Genomic DNA, 24,643 nt, shown 5'->3' with positions numbered 1-24,643 from the left:
GAAAAAGTATAATATTAAATCTAATTTGAAATTATTTCCAAATAGGTTTCGATTTTATATCCTTTTAGAGTTTATTTGCGAAAGCTTGACGTGTAAAATGTGTTCCCTACACTATCAATGCGAGAGGCTGGTGTGACCGTTGCAACTCTAAGGAAGCATTAATGTTCAAAATCCTGCAATACAATATCGATCACTGTTACAGTATAATGCTTTTTTCAGTATACTAAGCTAATTTCAGTTGTATGTCACCAGAAATACAGCTAATAATGTTCAGCTCTCAAAACTTGCCCGGCAGGTAAAGTCTTATCGGGTCCTCGAAGTGGCCAATAAATTACGCGCCGGGTAACGACGATTTATGCTGCCGATAGCGCTACCTGGGAGTGGTCGAACGGAAACATCCTTTTACGCGGAGGGCAAATTACGCGCTACTTTACCAGTAGGTGGTAGAACCGGCCCTAAGGCAATTTAATGGTTAAAAGTGATACATGTTTCGTATTTTATCAACATCTTCAGCCACATAACACTGTTTAGATGAAAAATATATAAAATTGACAAAGTAATGCTTAAGAGGAAGTGTCCTTAAAATTAACATAAGATTGACAACTTTAAAACAAACAAAAACTCAAGAGAAAATATATAAATTATTACTACAATTGAAAGCAGTTGTCAAGGAAACACTTGTACAATATTCCATAGAGAATATGTCCTAAATGAATATTCTTTTCTTAATAATTCATGAAAAAAGGTCAAATTATAAATTATACAGTTTATAAGTAATTGTCGAAATGAAGAAAACCAGATATCACAATGTGGTTCTTATTATTAATGCAGATGAAAATATAACTAATTCCTAGTTGTCAATTCTTATTAAGCCTGCTTTCTTTTGGAACAGTAACTCCTGTCATTCTTTCACAGTCTTGTGTCTGGTGTAATATTGATGATGCGTTCTTCCTTGCTCTCGCACCTGAGGAGGTGGAGGAGCGGGGGATATAGGTGTGTCAAGAACCTCCTTGCTGCCACCTATAGCTTCAACTGAGGAGGAATAAGTTGTAGGGTTATCTGTAGATGGAGAAATTCCAATTCTTTTTTCGTGATCTTTCTCAAGCATTTTCAAATATACTAGAATTTGATAATATAAAGGATTCTTATATTCTACAGCCTCATTAAGGTTATCATTTTTCTTTATAAGTTGGTCTAGATGAATGTATAGATCTTCATATGTGTTCATTAAGCTGCCCTTCTTTAATTTCTTTATGATGGTCAGGTCTTGTTCTATGTTGGTAAATTTATGACCTGTGGCAGTCATGTGTGATCCCATAGGTGAGAATCTTCTATGTTTTTCAGCATTCACATGTTCCAAATATCTAACTTTAAAATTGCGGCCAGATTGTCCTATGTATGTATTCTTGCATTCAAAGCATGTGAGTTTATATATTCCCGAATCAAAAAATTTATCTTTTTCCGAGAGATTTATTGTATCATGGTTGAAAATACTATGTTTCATGTTGTTATGGGTGGAAAATGCAATTTTGAAATTTTTTCTCTTAAATAAATTTGTTATTACGTGTATGTTTGGATTATTATATGTGAACTTGATGTATTTTTCAGTTTTACTAGGTTCGATTGCTAATTTGGAATGCTGCTTCTCCGAAAATTTATTAATTATTTTATCAATCATGTTATTGTTGAAACCATTCAAGAGGGCTTGTTGTCGGATAAACAACAGTTCTTTATTCCTTTCAGATTTGGATAAAGGAATACTAAACGCTCTGTTAACGTAACTATAATATGCTGATCTTTTCTGTGCCTCAGGGTGTAACGACATCACGTATTCAGAGGGATCTTAAAAAACTATTAAAAACCACGTCATTCTTGTTTAATGAACATGATGTGCAAACGTTAATAAATATGAACCCTAGACTCCCGACTGCAAGAGCACTGCCGAAATTACATAAACAAGGAGAACCGATTAGACCTATCATAAATTTCAAACATAGCCCCATTTATAAAACTTCTAGATTTATACATAATTTCTTATCAAGTAAATATGTATTTCATTGTAAAACACCTATCAAAAACTCAGTGGATTTTTGCAATCTAGTTAAAGATTTTAAACTTGGATCATCTCACACGACATGTTCGTTTGACATAACCAACAAGTATACAAACATTCCGATAGAAGACACTATCAGAATCATTAAGAAGAATTTAATGAAGAACAAATTAGTAAGCATACCAGAAATTGAAGATTTTATTAATGTTTTAAAATTTGTGTTAAATCAAAATTATTTTGCATTTAATAATAAAATTTACCGACAAAAAGGACTCTCAATGGGAGCCCCAGCATCAGGAATATTGGCTAATATATACTTAGACTATTTGGAACACACGAAAATTATTAATCAAATAGAGGGTTTGGATTTTTGGACACGATATGTGGACGATGTTTACGCTATAATAGATAACAGACTTACCAATAGCAATAAAGTTTTAAATATATTGAACAATTTGGATTCCAATATCAAATTCACTTTAGAAGAGGAAGTAGAGAGATCACTGAATTTTCTGGACATAGTCACAACGAGAGAAGAAAAAGGATTTTCTTTCAAAATACACAGAAAATCTACTTTCACACTGACCACTATCAAGAACAACTCGTTACACCCTGAGGCACAGAAAAGATCAGCATATTATAGTTACGTTAACAGAGCGTTTAGTATTCCTTTATCCAAATCTGAAAGGAATAAAGAACTGTTGTTTTTCCGACAACAAGCCCTCTTGAATGGTTTCAACAATAACATGATTGATAAAATAATTAATAAATTTTCGGAGAAGCAGCATTCCAAATTAGCAATCGAACCTAGTAAAACTGAAAAATACATCAAGTTCACATATAATAATCCAAACATACACGTAATAACAAATTTATTTAAGAGAAAAAATTTCAAAATTGCATTTTCCACCCATAACAACATGAAACATAGTATTTTCAACCATGATACAATAAATCTCTCGGAAAAAGATAAATTTTTCGATTTGGGAATATATAAACTCACATGCTTTGAATGCAAGAATACATACATAGGACAATCTGGCCGCAATTTTAAAGTTAGATATTTGGAACGTGTGAATGCTGAAAAACATAGAAGATTCTCACCTATGGGATCACACATGACTGCCACAGGTCATAAATTTACCAACATAGAACAAGACCTGACCATCATAAAGAAATTAAAGAAGGGCAGCTTAATGAACACATATGAAGATCTATACATTCATCTAGACCAATTTATAAAGAAAAATGATAACCTTAATGAGGCTGTAGAATATAAGAATCCTTTATATTATCAAATTCTAGTATATTTGAAAATGCTTGAGAAAGATCACGAAAAAAGAATTGGTATTTCTCCATCTACAGATAGCCCTACAACTTATTCCTCCTCAGTTGAAGCTATAGGTGGCAGCAAGGAGGTTCTTGACACACCTATATCCCCCGCTCCTCCACCTCCTCAGGTGCAAGAGCAAGGAAGAACGCATCATCAATATTACACCAGACACAAGACTGTGAAAGAATGACAGGAGTTACTGTTCCAAAAGAAAGCAGGCTTAATAAGAATTGACAACTAGGAATTAGTTATATTTTCATCTGCATTAATAATAAGAACCACATTGTGATATCTGGTTTTCTTCATTTCGACAATTACTTATAAACTGTATAATTTATAATTTGACCTTTTCTCATGAATTATTAAGAAAAGAATATTCATTTAGGACATATTCTCTATGGAATATTGTACAAATGTTTCCTTGACAACTGCTTTCAATTGTAGTAATAATTTATATATTTTCTCTTGAGTTTTTGTTTGTTTTAAAGTTGTCAATCTTATGTTAATTTTAAGGACACTTCCTCTTAAGCATTACTTTGTCAATTTTATATATTTTTCATCGAAACAGTGTTATGTGGCTGAAGATGTTGATAAAATACAAAACATGCATCACTTTTAACCATTAAATTGCCTTAAGCAATCAAAGTTGTCAATCTTATGTTAATTTTAAGGACACTTCCTCTTAAGCATTATTTTGTCAATTTTATATATTTTTCATCTAAACAGTGTTATGTGGCTGAAGATGTTGATAAAATACGAAACATGCATCACTTTTAACCATTAAATTGCCTTAAGCAATCATTGTATCGACTAGGTGGAAAATAATAAATACTTAATTGTGAACGGTTGTTAACTCGTTAAAAATTAAGGCTGACTAAACGACCGCTTAATTTTGTGGCTAAATACTGCAATTAAGTAAGAATGGGATACACCTCAAAATATGGCAGAGTGCTTAATTGATTTCAGAGGTTAGTTTATATTTTCTCACATCTGGTTAAATTGCGGAAAGGCTATTATGAAAATTTATAGCGAGTAAGTTATCATTTCTCTGTTGGCGCTTGAAGTGTGTTTTCATCATACATATAGTACGGTTAAGTTTGCATAGGTGACACCGTTTGAATAGGAAAACTGAAACGTTTGCAACAAAATGCGATCGAACATCTTCGGTATGGTACGGTATAGTTTTTCCACTTTGTGCATTTGCGAGCTCTCTCGTCAACATTCAAAGGCGATGTTGGAATTGATTAGTAATATCCGTTGACTGCTGTTCTCTAAAGAAAATTCAAAATGAAAGAGGATAACACTTTTTCGTAATAAATGCATAAATAACGTTGCCGATAGCAGTTGTTAACTCGTTAAAAATAATGACTGAAGCAAACGATATCTTGATATGAATGTTATATATGGAAATTAAGTAAGAATGTGATACACCTCAAGATATGCCAGAGTACATCACTGATTTCAGAGGATATTTCATACCTTCTCGCGTCTAGTTAAATTTTGGAAAGGCTATTTACATGTGAATTTTTCGCGATATAATGGATTTTGAATTACTCGTCGCGAGCCATAAAGCATTTTGCAGCTCAGTTATGCCTTCATGTAATTGTCGCCTGCCGAGTGAACTTGAACATCGTGGTAGGCATTGCCTTATGCTCCGCTCGGTAATTTTACGCCTTCTAGCGGCTGGCATGGTACTAGGCTCCATTCTCGCTGGTATGTGCTGCTCTCTAGCTACGAGAAGTTGAACTGACTCTGCGATCAACTGACGTAAGACGACAATGAATGGTGAGGGCAGTTGTTTCTGATTATTGGTTGAAGGAGGCAGATTGCTGGCAAGGATCTGGTTATACGTTAAGATATAAAACTACGCATTCAAGGACTGTGAAGATGGTTTTAGGACTAGATCATGGGTAAATGATCGTCCATCTGGGCGATTACGCCCGAAGACTTGGTTTGTTATTCTAAGGGCCGGTTGCATAAAAGTTAATCTGAGTTCAACCACCATAAACTGATCTCCAGTCAAGCTGAACTTAGAATTTTGGTTGTATAAACATTAATCCAAGATCATGTCTTCTTGATGGAAGATCAAATCTGACTGGTGAATTTTCTCAGATTAACCTGGTTGAACTAAGTTCAGCAGAAGGAATATAATTATTATTTTTGTGAGAAATAAATCTGTTTAGGTGTCTATGACATAATAACAAAGAAAAATAATAAATAGGCCTACTGTTGATTAAAGTAAAATGATAAGTAGGCCTAATGCTAATTGTAATTATTTGAACAATAATCCTACTATTAACAAGTTGTTTGTTCTCCACTTTTTTATGCTTAGGGCCTATAGGTTATGCTATTTTCAGATTTCAGATTACTCTGACGTTTCATCCGAGAATGAAGAGTTTGAACTCCAAAGAGCTCCTTGCGTGTTTCAACATAGAAGGAATCCCTTGTTAGAACTAAATGATTGACAATTTAAAATACAGTTTTGATTAGGAAAATGTGTAGTTGAAGAACTAGAACAAAGATTACATCTACAATTAAGGACACAAACTAAACGAAATCATGCACTGAATCCAATGTTCATGATCCTTCTCACACTAAAGATTTTACGCAACTGGAAGCTTCCAAATAGTAATTGGAGATGTATTCAATGTAAATAAAGGAACTGCAAGTAGGACTATACACAAAATCACTAGAGAGATTGCAGCTCTAAAACCTCAATTCATCAAGATGCCTGCTGAGGAGGGTGAAGTAAGAAGGACATATCTTTTTCCTCTTTCTTAAAATTTGCAGTACGCGTCTTCTTGTTACTCATCTGTCTTCTCCATTTTGCGGCTTTGTTTACGTATCGCAGACAAATGAATGTCGAATGGCGTCGAGAATTGTCGATCGTTTCTATCTAAATCGCATGTTCGATACAACTCGATTCGATACAATCGCAATTATCTCTCTTGTTTAGCGATGTTGTCAACTCTGTTTCGTCGACCTTAGATCAAAACTGAACTTGGTTCAGTGATCTCAGATTAGTGTTATACAACTCACACAGAGAAAAGAACGAAGTTCATTTCCGATCTTCGATCAAAACTGAACTACAGTGAGCGATTTTTATGCAACCGGCCCTAAGAGTTGTTATTCTCCGACCTTGTGAGTACATTTGAATGTGTTTCTCTACTGGACTAATCTAGTCAACGGAATCTACTAATGCGTGGTATTTAAGGAAAATTGAAGCTGTTCTGGCGTTATAAGGAGGTGGAAAATTACGGATTCAATCTTTCAAAATTTAGTATTGAGAAATATTTGAGGAACAGGTGGTGATCGTATCCATGTGATGTTCAATTTTAGCAACCATTGTAAAATTGGTGCTAATAATTTTTTTTTCTTAAATAATCTTCAATTGATGAATGATATTTCAAATATTTTAATTTATAGATTGTTAGACAGGGTCGGAGTTTTGTTTTAATCAATTTAGCCTCTATTAAAGTTTCCTTAAAAAAAAAAAAAATCAAATCTGAGGATTTGTTATTTCAGCCAACTATTAATTAAAACTTAGTTTTAATTGATCCACTCGGCCTCTTGTGCCCTTGTTTCCACAACTTGCGTTGACCTTTTCCTTTGGATTTCTTGGTAAGTGTTCTATTTATTATTATTCTTGTATTGCTTGCCATAATCCCGGATCGTGCTAAACACTCTTATTTACTGATATTTGTGTTGTGAGAGCGAGTAGGTTATCATTTCTCTACATGTGTTTCAAATATGTTTTCATGATACATATACAGTTACGTTAGGTGACACTGTTTGAAGAAGAAAACTGAAGTTTTTGCCACAGAAACCTCTGGAGTGATACCGTATTTCTCCGAATCCAAGACTTATTTTTTCTTAGAATCTCATGCGAAAACTCAAGGATTGTCTTGCATTCGCGGCCTAACAGTAAGTTAATGGATACAACTGGCAACTACCGCGGTAACCACGCTGCTTCTTTTCACATGCGCACAAAACTCAGTGACAATAAACGACCGCCTCTTTACTATAGCCTACAGCGCTAGCCGGGACAACCGGTTGTACAGTGCCTGTGTGTAACGTCACTGGATCTCAGGAAATAGTGAAGAGAGTATGGTGTTCTATTAGCTTCTACAAAAACGTTTCTCAAGTCTGCAGAATGGCATCAAAACATGCGAGCCTTCAAATTCTTAGAAAAGCCATGGCTACTCAGTGGCAGAGTTATAACGCGTCTATTGTACTCGACACTTAGTAAAATTAAGTTTTATAGACAGCAGGAATATTTTCGCGATGGAAAGTCGTATTGTAAAGATACGTGGAAAAGGTATCGCCGGCAAATTTTCAACGGATTCTAGTTGATATTATGAAGCCAATTTTAAGTTAATGGTTATTAAACACTCATAAGCATAGAATAATTGTGCAGCCGCAAGAAAGTACGGCATAGGCCTAACTAAAGCCTTTATTTGGTGTTAGCGTGAAGACAAAGAGCTAAAAATAATGCGTACTATACAAAAAATGTATTCAGTGGTCCACAATAAGGTCGCTTTAAAGAAGTCGAAGATGAAATTGTGAGGTACGTGCACGAAAAACGCAAGGGCAGAATGGTCATACCGTGGCGCAATAAACTCGTTCGTTGACTTTCAACGTCCACGATTAGGCCTATACATTGCTAGCCACTGAATTTGGCCGAACCCGGCAAGCGAGACGTGTGTGTAGAGGTAGCCAGTTATATCTGATGCTGAGTAAAAGGAAACAGTTTTATAGAGCGCAAGAATAATTTCCTGATGGATTGTCGTATTGTAGAGGCGCATGGAATAGGTATTGCCGGCAAATTTTCAATGGGTTCTCTTCAGTATTATGATGCCAATTTTAAGTTAATAGTCCTTAAAACCGCGGAAATAAAGAATAATTGTGCAGCTGGGAAAAAAAAAAAAAAAAAAAAGCATAAAGAAAGTTAATGTTCGGCATCTAAAAATAGTCTAAAACTGTACAACAAAGGCATTCATATGATTTTACAAAGTACTTTTTTAGCCTGATTTAAATTTTTTGAAGGAAAAAGTGGGGTTCATCTTGGTTTAGGAGAAATATGGTACTATATTTATTCAGAATGAAATTAAACATATACTTTCACGTTGTATCGGATTTCGAAAATAACAAACAAGTAAGCTGCAGTATGGATATCATCTGCGGAAACACAAGTTTTGAACAAATTGATTGCCGTTTCATACCAATTTTAAATGTGTATGGGGGGGTTTTCCGACTTTTATACAAAAATCGGATATAACGACAATCCGTTATAGCGAGTAAATTTTTCGCTGTTATGAATTCTCTCTCTATAAGGGACTTCTACTGTATTTCATCCATACCTACTGATTTTCCTGTTTTAATTTGTTTACAGCCATTTCCACCTTTCCCATTGAAATATCATTCTCCGTTTCTGGATCATCCTCATTTACCACTTACGAACGAAAAGTCCTTTTCAGGACCAACCATTCACAGAACACTCATCAATTCCTATTGGTAACAGCTTACGAATATGTCACTTGAACATTGAATCGATTTCCTCTGCTAAGAGTCAATACCTTTCACGTCTGATGCTGCAGAACAAAGTAGATGTTATAGCAATACAGGAGACTCACACCAAAAATGATGCAGATCTTTACAGAAGAGGAAGAATTTATGGATACGTTCTGGTTGGGTCCATAAATGATGAACAGTATGGCATTGCAACATATGTCAGGTCCCATCTTACTGACTACAGTCACTTACCAGGATAGAACGGCAGATATTTCTGTTTTGGGTGTAGAAGTTGCCGGCACTACGGTTGCAAATATTTACAAACCACCGCAAGTTAGTTGGCCAAATCCACCTGTAAGATTCTTCAGTCATCCAGTTGTGTATGTTGGTGATTTCAACAGTCAAAGTCATGTCTGGGGATACCAGAAAGAAGGCCAAAATGGAGCTATTCTAAATGAATGGATGGACATGCACAATCTTCAGCTTGTGTATAATGCTAAAGATCCTGGAACGTTCCGATCTGGCAGATGGTTAAAGGATTATCCTCCTGATTTTTGCATCATATCTAGATCTGGAAATAATGAAATGACACAACGGAAAGTCATCAAGTCTTTCCCACACAGTCAGCATAGGCCAGTCATAATTCATTTTGGTACTGAAATTCTATTAGTCACCTCCGTGCCTCAACTCGATGGAATTTTCAACTTGCAAACTGGGAACTATTTCGGAAAGGTCTAGATAATACCGTTCAATGGATTCCTCCAGTACCATCCAATTATGAACGATTTGTGGGTGCGATTAAGTTAATGCCAGGAAATGTATCCCACGTGGTTTTCGGAAGGAGTACATCCCCGAATGGTCCCAAGAATGTGATGAGTTATATGCCAAATATCAAGAATATCACGATGATGTGACAGCTGATGACCTCTTGAAAGCTCTGAATAAGAACAGAAGAGAAAAATGGCATAAAACAACGGCAGGACTGAACTTCACACATTCTAGTCGGAAAGCCTGGAACCTCATTACAAAACTTGGTACAGATCCCAGGTTGCCAAGTACAGTCACACATGTGAATGCTAATGCTGTTGCATCCAGACTGATGAATATTTCAAAAACTAAAATAGACAAAGAACAGACACGAACTGTGAAGTATGAACTGTACATAAAGAGGTCCCATCTAAAACCACACCCAATCTACTCACGTGACTTCTGCATTGAGGAACTCGATAAAGCCTTGAATATGCTAAAGGTAAACAAAGCCGCTGGCATGGATGGCATATATCAGAGTTTCTTAAAGCCATCGAACTGAAAACAAAGATTTGGCTTATTGGATTTTTCAATGAAATTCTGAAAACTGGAAAATTCCCGAAGCTTTTTGAACAGGCTAAGATAATTGCCATCCTGAAACCGGGAAAAGATGGAACTGATGCTTCTCATTATTGACCAATATCACTACCCAGCATGACCTATAAGCTACTAGAAAGGCTTATTCTAAATCGCTTTCAGGAGGCCATTGATCAAATCATCCCGATCGAACAAGGTGGCTTTAGGAAACATCGGAGTTGCTGCGACCAGGTCTTAACATTGACAACTGTAGTAGAAGCTGGATTTCAACGAGGTCTCAAATCAGCTGCAGTTTTTGTGGATCTTACAGCAGCTTACGACACTGTATGGAGGGAGGGCTTGATGTTCAAATTTATTGAAATCATCCCATATCAAAAGTTGGCACTTTTAATGAACAACAAGCTTTCTGACAGGCGCTTTAAGGTGTTCCTGAATGGGCAAGCTAGCAGGTGGAGGATTCTAAACAATGGCCTACCTCAGGGATCAGTTCTGGCCCCCATTTTGTTTAACCTGTACATCCATGACATGCCTCACACAGATTCCATGAAAATCCAGTATGCAGACGACCTAGCATTAATTATCCCGAGTAAAGATTTCATGAACTGTGAGAATGTTCTAACTAGTGATCTGGCAAAAATAAGTGATTACTTCCACAAATGGAGACTTCAACCCAACCCAAACAAGACTGCGGTTACTGCATTCCATCTAAATAATAAAGAAGCCCAAAGGAAGCTACATGTGACTTTTGACGGAATCGAAGTACCCCATAACTACAATCCAATATATCTTGGAATCACTCTGGATCGGTCCTTGGCATTCAAACAACAGTGCATCAAGTTATCGAGGAAACTTGTCTCAAGAGTGAATCTACTCCGCAAGATTGCCGGAAGCAGCTGGGGTGCAGACGCTAATACTCTACGTTCTGCTGCACTCGCTCTTGTGTATTCTGCTGGTGAATATTGTGCCCCTGTATGGGAAAACAGTGGTCATACCACTAAGATTGATGTGCAACTCAATGAGACCAATGGTACTGTTAGATCTACTCCTACACAGTTGCTACCAGTCCTAGCTAATATCGCTCCGCAAGATCTAAGGAGGAAAGCAGCTAAGGTAAGCTTGCTCAAGAAGATCATCCCTCATAAGAACTCTCCGTTGTATGATGCCCTGCAAGATCCACCAACAACATGTTTGAAATCACGCAAGCCACCCTGGGTTGATTTAGAAGGTATCAATTCTTTCAACATGACCCACAAGTGGCAACAACGTTGGAACGAACATCCACCCAAAAATGCTCACCTGGTTGAAGATCCTACAAAGAAGGTAGAGGGATTCCAACTACCACGCCAAACCTGGTCAAAGCTGAACCGTGTTAGAACGGGTCAAGGGAGGTGTGGCCACACCTTAAAGAAATGGGGTTTCTGTACATCTGCTGCCTGTGACTGTGGAATGGAGGACCAAACCATACAACACATTGTTTAAGAGTGCCCACTTCGTGCATTTGACGGTGGTCTGAAGACTCTACACAAAGTGACACCATGTGCTCTGGAATGGTCGTCAAATTTGGATATTTCCATTTGATTATTTGTAAACTTTTGTGTACTTGTACAACCATACGAGATATATATACTACACTCACTTCATCATTTCTCACATTCAGGAGTACCGGGTGAGTTGGCCGTGCGGGTAGGGCCGCGCAGCTGTGAGCTCGCATCCAGGAGATAGTGGGTTCGAACCCCACTGTCGGCAAACCTGAAGATGGTCTTCCATAGTTTCCCATTTTCACACCAGGCAAATGCTGGGACTGTACCTTAATTAAGGCCACAGCCGCTTCCTTCCCATTCCTAGGCCTTTCCTGTCCCATCGTCACCATAAGACCTATCTGAGTTGGTGCGATGTAAAGAGAAAAAAAACATTCAGGAGTTTATTGAAGTAATCTAACAATTCTTTATCTCCTCTGGGTCTATTATTGCATTTCCACTCACTTCCTTCACTTGCTATGTGTAGATGTTATCTTAGTTTTTATCAATCCATACATACAACATCATTTTCCAAGTCTTGTGTGAATCTTTCCAACATTTTTTTCTTTTGCTCATTTACCATTGTTTTAATACTTACTTTTAATTTCCTGATACCTAATCTTACTTCTTTCTGCTAGGCATTCTTCTTTAGTTTAACAACCAACCTCCTTTACCTTCCTCTTCCACCACGGTGTCTCCTTTTCCTTTACCCTCACAGTAGTCCTGTCATAAATCTCCTCTGCACAGCTTACAAAAGTGTTTTTAAATTTGGTCCATTGTTCTTCTTCACCTTCCATTCTTGATATAGGGATGTGATGTTTTAATTTCTCATGAAATTTCTCCTTTTAAAATTTCTACAATTTGCTAAGCTTCAGTTCCTTCAACTTTAAATTTCCATACTTTTATTTTCTTCTCTCTTATTTCTGTTACTCACAAAATTTTACCTATTTTCTATTTTTCTACCAGTACTCTGTGGTCTCCATCAAATGTCTCGCATGGTAGTGCTGTTACATCCATTAACTGTATTTAATTTATATATTTATTTAATGGGCCTATACAGAGTTTCCTCCCTTATTAGATGCTGTGTAATGACCATACCTAAACAAGCTCTTCAATTCCACTTATTGAACAAATACACAAACTACAAGGAAACACAGTAAATACATCAACAAGAAGTTAGATTAAATTAAATTATGTAAAATAAGGAGTCAAACAACCAAAATAGAGAAAACTAGAGTGAATAACTGTCACCACGGCAAAATGGCCCCTGGCCAGCCCCTATTGGAGGTCTGAATGCCATGGTAATATGTCACAATAATACCTCATCAAAGCATTGGCAAAACAAAACAAAATCATACACATGGCAACTGTATGAACAGAAAAAAAAATCAACTTAAAAAAACAAGGAAAATTTAAAATAAATTAGCACTATGACAACCTGACACATGGCCACCCATACGAAGGGCAATGCTCTACTTTTCCTCTCCTGGCTGACACAGCAAGTCATAATACATTCCACTTCTACATATTCACTCACGATCTGTTACAACTTGCTGACCAACCATAATGTTGTGTCATCTGCCGAGTCTGTGACCTCTATTTTTTTAAATATTTTTTTTTTACTGATTCCTCCTTGTGCACTGTTCTACTTTCAAGTTACCTCTCGTTATTCCCTATGACCTCATCCTCCAACTTCTTACCATTTAAATAAATTTATTACTCTTAGCAAACCGGAAACACTTCCAAGCCGCAATAATCCAAACTACACATTAAATTACACATTAAATAACTTGCTCACTCTTTGCTAAAATACAATTAACAAGCACACTCCACCACGTATCTAATTTAGCTTCTTAACAGTACCTCTAATCACTTACAGACTAAATTCCAACCACCTTACAGCCACCCTTCATTATATCATCAAACTCAAATATTAATCACTCTCACATATCACCAAGTCAATCCAACACAAATAACAATACAATTCGATCATTAACTTTCTGCCTCTTATACAAATCACAAACACACTTCACCATTTACCAAATTTAGCTTCATAACAATAACTCTTAGCCCAAACTCTAACCACCTTTCAGCCAACCTTAATTATAATAATTAATCACTCTTACAGGTGGTGGTGGTGATTATTGTTTTAAGAGGAAGTACAACTAGGCAACCATCCTCTATATAACACTAATCATAGAGAAAAAATGGAAGGGGTCCGACACTTCGAAGAATGAAGATATCGGCCAAAGGAAGACAAGGGCCACGAAGGGCGTGAAAATGAAAGACTCCCTAGCCCTCGCAAACCTAATAGCGTCGGGGTCTGAAAAGAACAAGAGTTGACCAAGGGAGGTCGGATAGGATAGATGAAAGTGAGGAGCCTGGCACAAGTAAGTGGAAGCAATGCCAGGACTCAGCTAAGGGCCCCGTGGACGCCAACCCACGCTCCAAAGTTTAGAGCCCCTGGGGCCTCTTTTAGTGGCCTCTTACGACAGGCAGAGGATACCGTGGGTGTTATTCTACCGCCCCCACCCACAGGGGGAAATCACTCTTACACATCACCAATTCAACCTCTTAACTATAATGACAATTACCTTCACTTATATTTCTGATATACTTAACTATACTCCATTTGCACCAATCCAAACTCCACATTAAAATATATATTAAATTACTCATTCTTAGCTCAAATACAATTAATAAACACACTCCACCACCTACCTAATTCAGCTTCTTAACAATAACTCTATTCTCTCTAAGACCAACCACCAACCAACTTACAGCCACCCTTTATTATATCACCAATATCAATAATTAATCACTCTTACACACCACCAAATCTACCTCTTACAACTAAGAATACATTTCCACCATTCATTTACTTCCTCTTATACAATTAACAAACACACTCCACCACTTACCATATTAAACTTTTTAACAATAACTCTAATCACTCTAAGCACTCGAAGACCAAACTCCAACCACCTTACAACCACACTTCATTATATCACCAAACCCAATAATTAATCGCTCTTACATACCACCAAGTCAATCTCTTACAGATAACAATACAATTCCTCCAGTAACTTACTTCCTCTTATATAATTAACAAACACACTCCATCATTTACCACAATTATCTTCTTAACATTAACTCTAACAAGGAAACATCGGCAATGGTTAAATCGTCGATCGCGATGAAACTCGGAAAACACATTGAGGTACACTTAAAAACGATGTCAGCATCAATTTTGGGTGCCAACATTCATTAGGGCATTAACTACGGGGCCTAAAAGTTGCGACATTTCAAATTCTGCGTGATCAGCGATGAATACCTGCTGGCCAATGCTAAGCCTGCACAATGCGTGCTTGGAGACACGCCTCTGCACCTCCTCCCCTCCACGCTCCAATTGGTTCGCCACCGCACGTTTCCCTTTCCCCTCGCCAGCCCGTTTTCTTAGCTGACGAAAAGAACCGGTGTTACACTTTGGGTAATCTATCAGCCTTCCTCATATCTCTCCTTTGTAATTTCCACATTGTATAGGTCAGTTTACATTTTCTGAAATGTTTATGAAAACGTTTGCACCTGGTGAGTTGGCCGTGAGGTTAGAGGTGCACGACTGTGAGATTGCATCCGAGAGATTGTGGGTTCGAATCCCACTGTTGGCAGCCCTGAAGATGGTTTTGCGTGGTTTCCCATTTTCACACCAGGCAAATGCTGGGGTTGTACCTTAATTAAGGCCACGGCCGCTTCCTTCCGACTCCTAGGCCATTCCTATCCCATCGCCGCCATAAAACCTATCTGTGTCGGTGCGACGTAAAGCAATTAGCAAAAAAATGGCGCCTGTTGTTAATTGTGTTTTGTTTCGGTTTTCTTTTCACTATTTTTTAATCTTTCGAATAGACCAAAGATTGTTTTTGTTTACTATCAGTTACTGGCGGGGAGTTTGCCCGATGTAATGTAGGCCTATACGGAGTAATTTATTGTGTTGCCTTGTAATTGTTTGTTGTTGTACCAGTTCGTACAACAGCCATTTAGCCTTTTGCGTATATAACTGCCATTATACCCAGAAGACGTTAGTGTGATACTTTAATATCGGTACTTGTTGAATACATAGACTTTCGTCAGCTATAACGCAAAAGTACCGGTACAGTAAGACTGCAGGCCTGTCTGTGATTACTGTATATCTACTGCATATATAAAGGCACATCTTTTTTATTTTTCAATGCTTTTCTTATTACGTCAAACTTTACTACATTCCATGTCATACTCATATCAAAGTTGCCTATGCATTAAATGTATTTATATTCGACAACCATTGCTGCAATTGAAATGTGTTGTGCCTGTCACTGCAAAACATAAATAAATCGTTCAGTACAAGCACAAATAAAAACATTCTAAATATAGGCCTATTCCTTATACCAGAGTACGCAATACGGAATATACCAGTAGTTTCAAACTCGGAGTTTATAATTGTTGTTGTTGTCGTCCACGATGTCGTTTCGTTATGACACAACTGATAGCGTATACAAAATGGGTGGGGGGTGGGGGGGTGGGGAGGGGACATAAAATGAAGATCTGGACCTATAACCAGCTTTTGATATCCCGAGGTAGCGAATCTCATTACATTCAATGAGATCCTCTACCCGGGATGTAATTTCTTTACATAAAAAGGTATTTAACGTTGTTTAAAGGCCGGAGATTTATTTAGTGGTGGATGATTTAATTTAATTAATTCCATATGTATGTCAAATCTAAAGGACACTACTGACAGCTTTAAGGCGTTTTAGAAGTAAATAATAATTTAAGCGTAGGTAGGACGCAGTTCCCCATCCCACGTTTGACCACGCCTGGTGGTACTTAACTTGGAGTTGTACCCACGAATGTGACAACTCACCGGAATTAACAGGAATGAAAATGTGACATTTGAATAAAATACGGGTATGTTAGTGTAGGTTATTTATTATCATTATGTGTGAAATGGGACGTTATTTAAAGGATTTCAATAATTATAGTACGAAAAGAAGCAAAGTATAGAGCCGGTCCCGTTGAACAGCTAAGCAGCCGGCAAGCGCGGAGAAAAGGGAAACGTGCGGTGGCGAACCAACTGGAGCATGGAGGGGAGGAGGTGCAGAAGCGTGTCTCCAAGCACGCAGTGTGCAGGCTTAGCATTGGCCAGCAGGTATTCATCGCTGATCGCGCGGAATTTGAAATGTCGCAACTTTTAGGCCCCGTAGTTAACGCCCTAATGAATGTTGGCACCCAAACTTGATGCTGACATCGTTTTTACGTGTACCTCAATGTGTTTTCCAAGTTTCTTTGCGATCGGCAACTTGACCATTGTCGATGTTCCCTTGTAAGACCAAACACCAACCATCTTTCAGCCAACCTTCATTATAATAATTAATCACTCTTATGCACCACCAAATCAACCTCTTAATCATCATCACTCTTACCTTCACTTATAATACGTGATGGCCGCTAGCTGCTACTCGCACGCAAACTTTCTCTCGCAAAAATTGTAAATTGCAGGTGATATAGTGCTTGAAGTGATGAAGAATTACATTCGTGTTGAAGTTAACGTGCTTGAAGTGATAAAGACGTTATTACATTCGTGCTGAAGTTCAACGTGTGCAGCTAACTACAGTAAACTATCAGTGTTCTACTACTAAGTTGTCATAATGGCTCCTAAGAAGCTTCCCCAAGCCAGCCCGCCACATGGCGCCAGCATACAAGAACTCGTTAAGCAGGCCGTAGCCGAACAGTTACAGCCCCTAATGTTGCAGCTCCAGGAACTAAGAGCGGAATACAAGGAAAGTGTCAAAGTATTACAAGATCAGCTTCAAGCTAAGGACAGGGAACTTGTGAAAATCAAGAGTGACTTTAAAAACAAGCAAGATGAACTGGAGCGATACCAGCGGCGGCAAAGTATCCGTATTTTCAGCATTCCGGAAAAGGAAGGAGAAGATCCCGATGTCATCGCAATAAGCATCGCAAGAGATCTCGGTGTCGACCTTGACCTTCGGGACATTGACAGGAGCCATCGCATTGGAAGACGACTGGGTGCGAAGCCACGACCTCTGATAGTGAAATTCGTTTCCTACCGTAAGCGGAGTGAAATCTTCCACAAGAAAAGAGGCCTTAAGGGAACGGCGGTCACAGTAAGAGAGGATCTGACTGCAACAAGACTCGCAGTCCTTAAGGAGGCAATTTCGAGGTTCGGTGTACGCCAGGTATGGAGCATTGATGGAGTAATCAATATAAAAATAGGATCAAATAAGTTTAAAGTGTGCACTATGGAACAGTTAAATGAACTAAAGTGATATGCAGGAGAAATGATCACAACATTTTGTTACTTTCTATTGTAGTTTAATTTTAGAGTTAACCTTGTAGTATATCATAATTCACTCTAACTCTCTATTAGAACGTAATTAGTAATATAGTTTACTTTTACTTGCCGTAGTGGTAGATTGGTGTTAGTAGCAGTAGACTGGGTTCAGTGCCTTATTTTTGTCGTGTTTATTTCCACTTACATTACTGACACATTGCCATTATCGTATTGATCGCTGTAAATTGTTATTTCCATTCCCATTATTGTCATAATCGTTTCCAACATTACTGAGAACAACGTAAGTTACAGTCCCCCTGATAACGAACTTGAGACAAACGAACAGGCTCCCCTCTCCCTTGCAAACATTCCTCAAAACCTTTCACTTACTCCGCCCTCCCCCAATGTCGCTGGAACCAGCTGTGCAGGCAACATACACCTATTGTCATCTGAGCTTTCTTGCCATTCCCAGTCGACAAGGGACATCATTAACCACCAGCTTTCTCCGTACAGTAATGCTTTAAAGATTTGCCATATCAACGCTCAAAGCTTCCTTGCGGACGCGCGAATGGACGAAATAAAAGCCCTATTTATGCCTCCCAGTTTCCACGCAATATTAATCTCTGAATCTTGGTTAAAACCACATCACGCAATAGAAAGACTGCAGCTGGCGGGTTATACATTTCTTAGATCCGACAGATTAAATAATCCCTCCGGGGGTACCGCTGCGTATGTTATGACCAGCTTACGCCCTAAAATAATCTGTAGGTCTCCAGGTCCGTACGAGCGAAAACCTGAGTTCATGTTCCTGGAAATAACTGTGAGTGAAGTAAAATGTCTTCTGGGTGTAGTATATAAGCCACCGAAAGCGGGTTTTTTATGCGATCTAGAGACTCAATTACAAGATTTAGTCACTGATTACTCAAATATAATTATAATGGGCGACATCAACATAAACCTTCTTGAACCTAACTCTCCTCAGACAACCCAACTTTTAACTTCATTTAAAGCTTGCAATTTAACGTTTCTCCCTCTCAACGCTACACATCACACACCTTAACTGATCTCATTGCCACTAACCAACCTGAATTAGTTCTTCATCACGGTCAAATTAGTGTCCCAGGTATATCGCGACATGATGCTATATTTATGGCCTATTCTATTAAAAGTCCTAAGTTCAAATCGAAAATAATTTCATATAGAGATCTACGAAGAATTGATAAGATTAAACTTTTACAAGACGCAGTTGCAGTGCCATGGCATGACATATTTAAACTTAAAGACATAAATGACAAAGTGACTCTCTTCAATCAACATATGACTGAACTGTACGATAGACACGTCCCTGAAAAGAAGGCTCGAGTTACGCAGAAGCCAGCTCCTTGGCTCTCAGATGAGATTAGAGCACTAATGGCTGAACGCGATGCTGCTTATAGACGAGTTAAGAAACACTGCACTCCTGACATTCTACTGAACTATAAGAGACTGAGAAACGCTACGATCCAACAGATCAGAAATGCGAAACTACGACACGCTCACAGTTTAATTCAACCAAATGTTTCAACAGCTGTGTTGTGGAAATCCATGAAGAGCTTTGGAATTACCAACGGACGAGACGATGACGAAATAAATATACCCTTGGAAAAACTGAACGATCATTTTTCATTTAACTGCACATTAAATGCAGCGCTGAAACAGGAAGTTCTAGGCGCGAATTATGCAAAGACGCGAACAGATAGAGAAAACTTCTACTTCCGTCCAGCAACCCACTCACAAGTCAGGTTTGCTATAAATCGGATAACATCAACGGCAAAAGGAAATGACAGTATAGGAATAGAGATGATAAAAATTATTCTGGATGTGATGTTACCTGCACTAATTAACATATTTAACTCTTCCCTTGTAGACAGCACATTTCCCGAAATACGGAAAGCGGGCATTATACGTCCTCTAAAAAAAGTAGCTTCCCCTTCTGAACCATCTGACTACAGAGCCATCTGCATACTTTCAGCTTTATCCAAAGCGCTAGAGTTCATCGCTCATAGACAAATAACAGACTACATGACGACTTATAACTTATTTGACCCACTACAATCTGGTTTTCGTCAAGCACACAGTACTACAACGGCACTACTGAAGGTCACAGAAGACATCCGAGAAGCTATGGACAACAAGGAAGTGATAGTTTTAATACTCCTAGATTTGAGCAAAGCTTTTGACTCTGTTGACATTGACATTTTGCTCTCGAAATTGTATTCCCTCCATTTCTCGGACAGCGCCCTCCTTTGGTTGCATTCCTACCTGCATGGCCGTCGGCACTGTGTTACAGATAGAATAAACAAATCAACTTGGCGGTCTGTGCAGTGTGGTGTGCCCCAAGGGTCAGTGTTAGGACCCCTTCTTTTTTCTATTTACATTAATGATGTCTCCCAAAACCTAACGCACTGCAAATACCATATTTATGCTGATGATGTACAAATGTACCTCCATACATCTCCAAATCTAATACTTTCGGCCATAGACAAAATCAATCAGGATCTAACATCATTTTCTTCTTGGTCTTTGAGATGTGGGCTTAGGTTAAACCCAGCAAAAACGCAAGCCATCATCCTTTGATACCCAAAACTACTCACGAAGGTCAATCGACCAGAGATTCCATCTATAAGGTTGTGTAATAGTAACATACCATTCATGTCATCAGTAAAAGTCCTAGGCATTAATTTCGATGATATGTCATGGAAAACGCATATCCCGAACATCACCCAGAAAACATTCTCTGTATTGCACATGCTGCGCGGGTATAAATACTTATTTCCTGAAAAACTAAAAAAAAATGCTGGTAGAAAGTCTGGTTTTCCCTCATTTCGACTACTGTGACGCGATTTATAGAGATGCTCGAGGCAAGTTATTGAGTAGATTACAACGTGGTCAAAATGCTTGTGTGAGATACGTCTGTAACCTACGGTACTATGACCACGTAACTCCTTCATATAACCATCTGTCTTGGCCCCGACTAGAAATCCGTCACACTGTGCATTCCCTATGCCATCTCCATAAAATCCTTCATTCTTCACAACCATTTTACCTTACTTCATATTTCAAATACTTATCCTCTTATCACAGTCTTAACACCAGATCCACTAATAATTCCATCCTTGCTTTACCTACTCATAGAACTGTCATCTATGATAAATCATTCACAGTAATTGCCTGCCGTGAGTGGAACCTCCTTCCCGAAAATATCAGGGGGTTAAGCGCTATTCGCACTTTCAAGGAAGCACTTTGGAGACATTTTATGCACCAGTAAGTATCATCTGTAAACTTGATGCTGCTACTTACAACCATTCTATTGTTATGGATGTCCTGGTAGAGAGTCTAAAATTCTTATCCGATTTGTCTTTAAAATCAAATTTTATGTACTGCCTTTTTTCTTCTTTCATGTAGGATATTAGTTTTAAGAATTTATCCCTTTTTATATCTGATTTATTTAATCTTAATTTAATCTTAATTTATTAAATTAATCTTAATTCATTTCATCTTAATATAATCTCACCATTCTTGTATTATTATTAATTTAATTTGTATTAGATCTAGTTATTGTAAGTAATACAATGCAATATATGTATATTTCAGTTCCTGGTTAGATGGAAGAGAAGGCCTGAAGGCCTTAATCTTGCCAGGTAAAATAAAACATTACTAAACTAAAAACATTATTAAATTCTGATATACTTCACTATACTCCACTTACACCACCCCTTAAGGCCTATACCATAACATTTCGCCACTTACCAAATTTAACTTCTTAACATTTTTCAATCTAATTATTTACAAACCAAATAACTTTTCATTATTACCTAGCTTACTTACTAATACAACTTGACTTTTTACGTTTCATTACTATGCCTTCATCACTTTTACATTGTTTACCCCATAGATCCTTTAAACTCCTGCTTCTCTCTTTAATCATAGTTCCTCTTGCTTCTGCTTCTTTCCTCAAACCATTATTTACACTATGCATTTGTCCACCTGTCATTTCTTGGTTACATCCATTAACTGTTTATAATTTGTTTTCTCTACCAAAAATGAATCAATAGAAGTGTTTATCCTTCTTTCTACCCAGCCATATCTAGTGATCTCTCCACTATTCTTCTTTCTTACCCAAGTGTTACCCACAATCCTCCCATTTCTCTCACAAAAACCTATCAACTTATCTCCCTCGCTGTTTCTTTTTCCATATCCAAAAGGACCAATAACTCCCCCCCCCCCCCCAAATTCTGTCATTTCCAGCCTGCGCATTCAGGTCTTCCATGACTATCATTTCCACATCATCACTTCCTTGAGTGTCTCCAAGAATTCCTCTATATTTCCCTCCCTGTTTCCAGTTTGGAGGGCATAAACTTGGATAGAGTATTTCACTCCTCCTTTCGTCTTCAGTCGTATTCTGATTATTCTGTCACTACCATAATCTACCTTATCCACATATTCATACAGGGTTTTATTAACCATCACTCCTACTCCATTTTTTACCTCACATCCATCACTCTATTATAGGGTGTGTCCTCTACTCATCTTCTTCACTCCCTTTCCCTTCCACTTGACTTCCCTGAGTCTCATCATTGCAACTTTCCATTTTTCCATCAAGTCAGTCAACTCTTCTGTCTCAGGGTCATAACATTAATTATTCCCGCCTTCATAATACTGGTAGCTGGTCGCCCACTTATCACATCTCCCCCCCAGCATAAAATTATGAGTCACCTACAGGATATGCCTTTAGATAATGGATGAATGGATTTACCATCTCTTCTTGTTACTTACGTCAAAATCTCAATCTTTTCTCTGTCTTTACTGTTCTTTCTCTACTACTAATGGCACAAGATTCAAGGCTGTACTCTGCTAGTGGTAAGAAGTAGGCCTGATAAAGGGTTCTTTGACTCTTATTGGGAAGGTTCCTGGAGGTTCCTGATTTGATGGTAAAACTTAGCACCTCCTTGAAACCTACTGATTTCTGCACAAGACTAGACTATCACTTGTTATAACACTGCCAAGATACTAGAGAGGATTAAATTCTTCCAGTTTCACAACATCCAATTCAATGTTTGTGTGTAAATTTTACTTGCTGACTGGCAAAACAACTGTTTCTAAATTTAGCTTTCATTCACATTGGGGATATTGGGAAACATACAAAGAGTGCAACAAAAATTAAGCACCTACAGCTCGGACATCAACTCCATCCAGGATATTAAGGACCAGTTACAATAGTTGTGGGCCAGCCTGCCTCAGGAGAGGATACCACAGCTTTATGACACCCTTCCCAACTGAATCAGTGCATGCATCCAAGTCAGAGAGGGTTCAACGTCATACTGATAAATGGGCTCGTACTGCCGAGTTTTTTTGTAAATTTGCCTATTTTGTAAGCACTGAAATAACACCACATACTCTCTCAACATGCAAAGTTTCATTTTGTTTCCCCATCCCCTTCTGAGTGATTCAATTTTTTTGTCAAGCAGTGTAATTCAAAAATAGTTGTTTTGCTAGGAAGAGAATGTTTTTCTTGAAACATGTACAATGTTTTTAGTGAATAAATAAGATTGATTAACATAAAACTGATTAAGTGTGTTGGCAAGGCAGATTTTTCCAGTATTCTATTTTAAATAGTTTCTTTTTAGATTATACAAGTCAATACAGGAGTAAATAGATGCTAAAAACAGTAGTGTTATTCACCTGTAGTTGGTGTATGCAGCCTGTACTATCACAGGCGCAGGTGAAAATGCGGCAGGAGATGATGAGCGCTCTTCAGCCACACTGACTAACGTAGCTGCACTATTTGGTACCAGGTACTTCTCTGTTAGGAGTAAACATAAAACAAAAATTAGATCACCATACAACAGAGGGTGAAACATTAACATGAAATGCAAGTGTAGCCACGAAGTTTCAAGTGATTATCACTCAGTCAAATGATCATTCTTAACATGCAACTTGTATTTTGTATAAGATTAGCATTATATGAAACTCCATGTACCCTGTATCAGAGGAATATCACTTGTCTTTTAGTATTACTAGGATACATATCATGAAAGAATTAGAGCGCCACAAATCAATAGTTTTATCCAAATCCAAGACAATTTTCTGTATCCATCCTGAGAGGCATTTCTAAATTCATATCAATATATATTTCGTGTGGCTATTACTAGCCGAGTGCAGCCCTTGTAAGGCAGACCCTCCGATGAGGGTGGACGGCATCTGCCATGTGTAGGTAACTGCGTGTTATTGTGGTGGAGGATAGTGTTATGTGTGGTGTGTGAGTTGCAGGGATGTTGGGGACAGCACAAACACCCAGCCCCCGGGCCACTGGAATTAACCAATTAAGGTTAAAATCCCCGACCCGGCCGGGAATCGAACCCGGGACCCTCTGAACCGAAGGCTAGTACGCTGACCATTCAGCCAACGAGTCGGACATTCATATCAATGACAGATAGGGATAGTGCCTAACTGTTACATCCAGGGTGTATTCAATAATAACAGATACATATACTGTAACTGTATTCAATAACAAAACT

At 38.0% G+C, this 24,643-nt stretch overlaps 1 protein-coding gene across 1 annotated transcript in view; it reads right to left on the bottom strand.

The window, feature by feature from the left end:
- Positions 1 to 24,643, bottom strand: part of FoxK (forkhead box K) — a 278,192-nt gene that overhangs the window by 37,146 nt on the left and 216,403 nt on the right. The window contains exon 9 of the mRNA XM_067150284.2: positions 23,808 to 23,928. Coding sequence (XP_067006385.1) covers positions 23,808 to 23,928 — 121 coding nt within the window. The remainder of the gene's footprint in view (positions 1 to 23,807; positions 23,929 to 24,643) is intronic.

Source organism: Anabrus simplex, chromosome 6, assembly GCF_040414725.1.
Source record: "Anabrus simplex isolate iqAnaSimp1 chromosome 6, ASM4041472v1, whole genome shotgun sequence".
NCBI lineage: Eukaryota > Metazoa > Arthropoda > Insecta > Orthoptera > Tettigoniidae > Anabrus > Anabrus simplex.
This window is presented reverse-complemented; position numbering and strand designations above follow the sequence as displayed.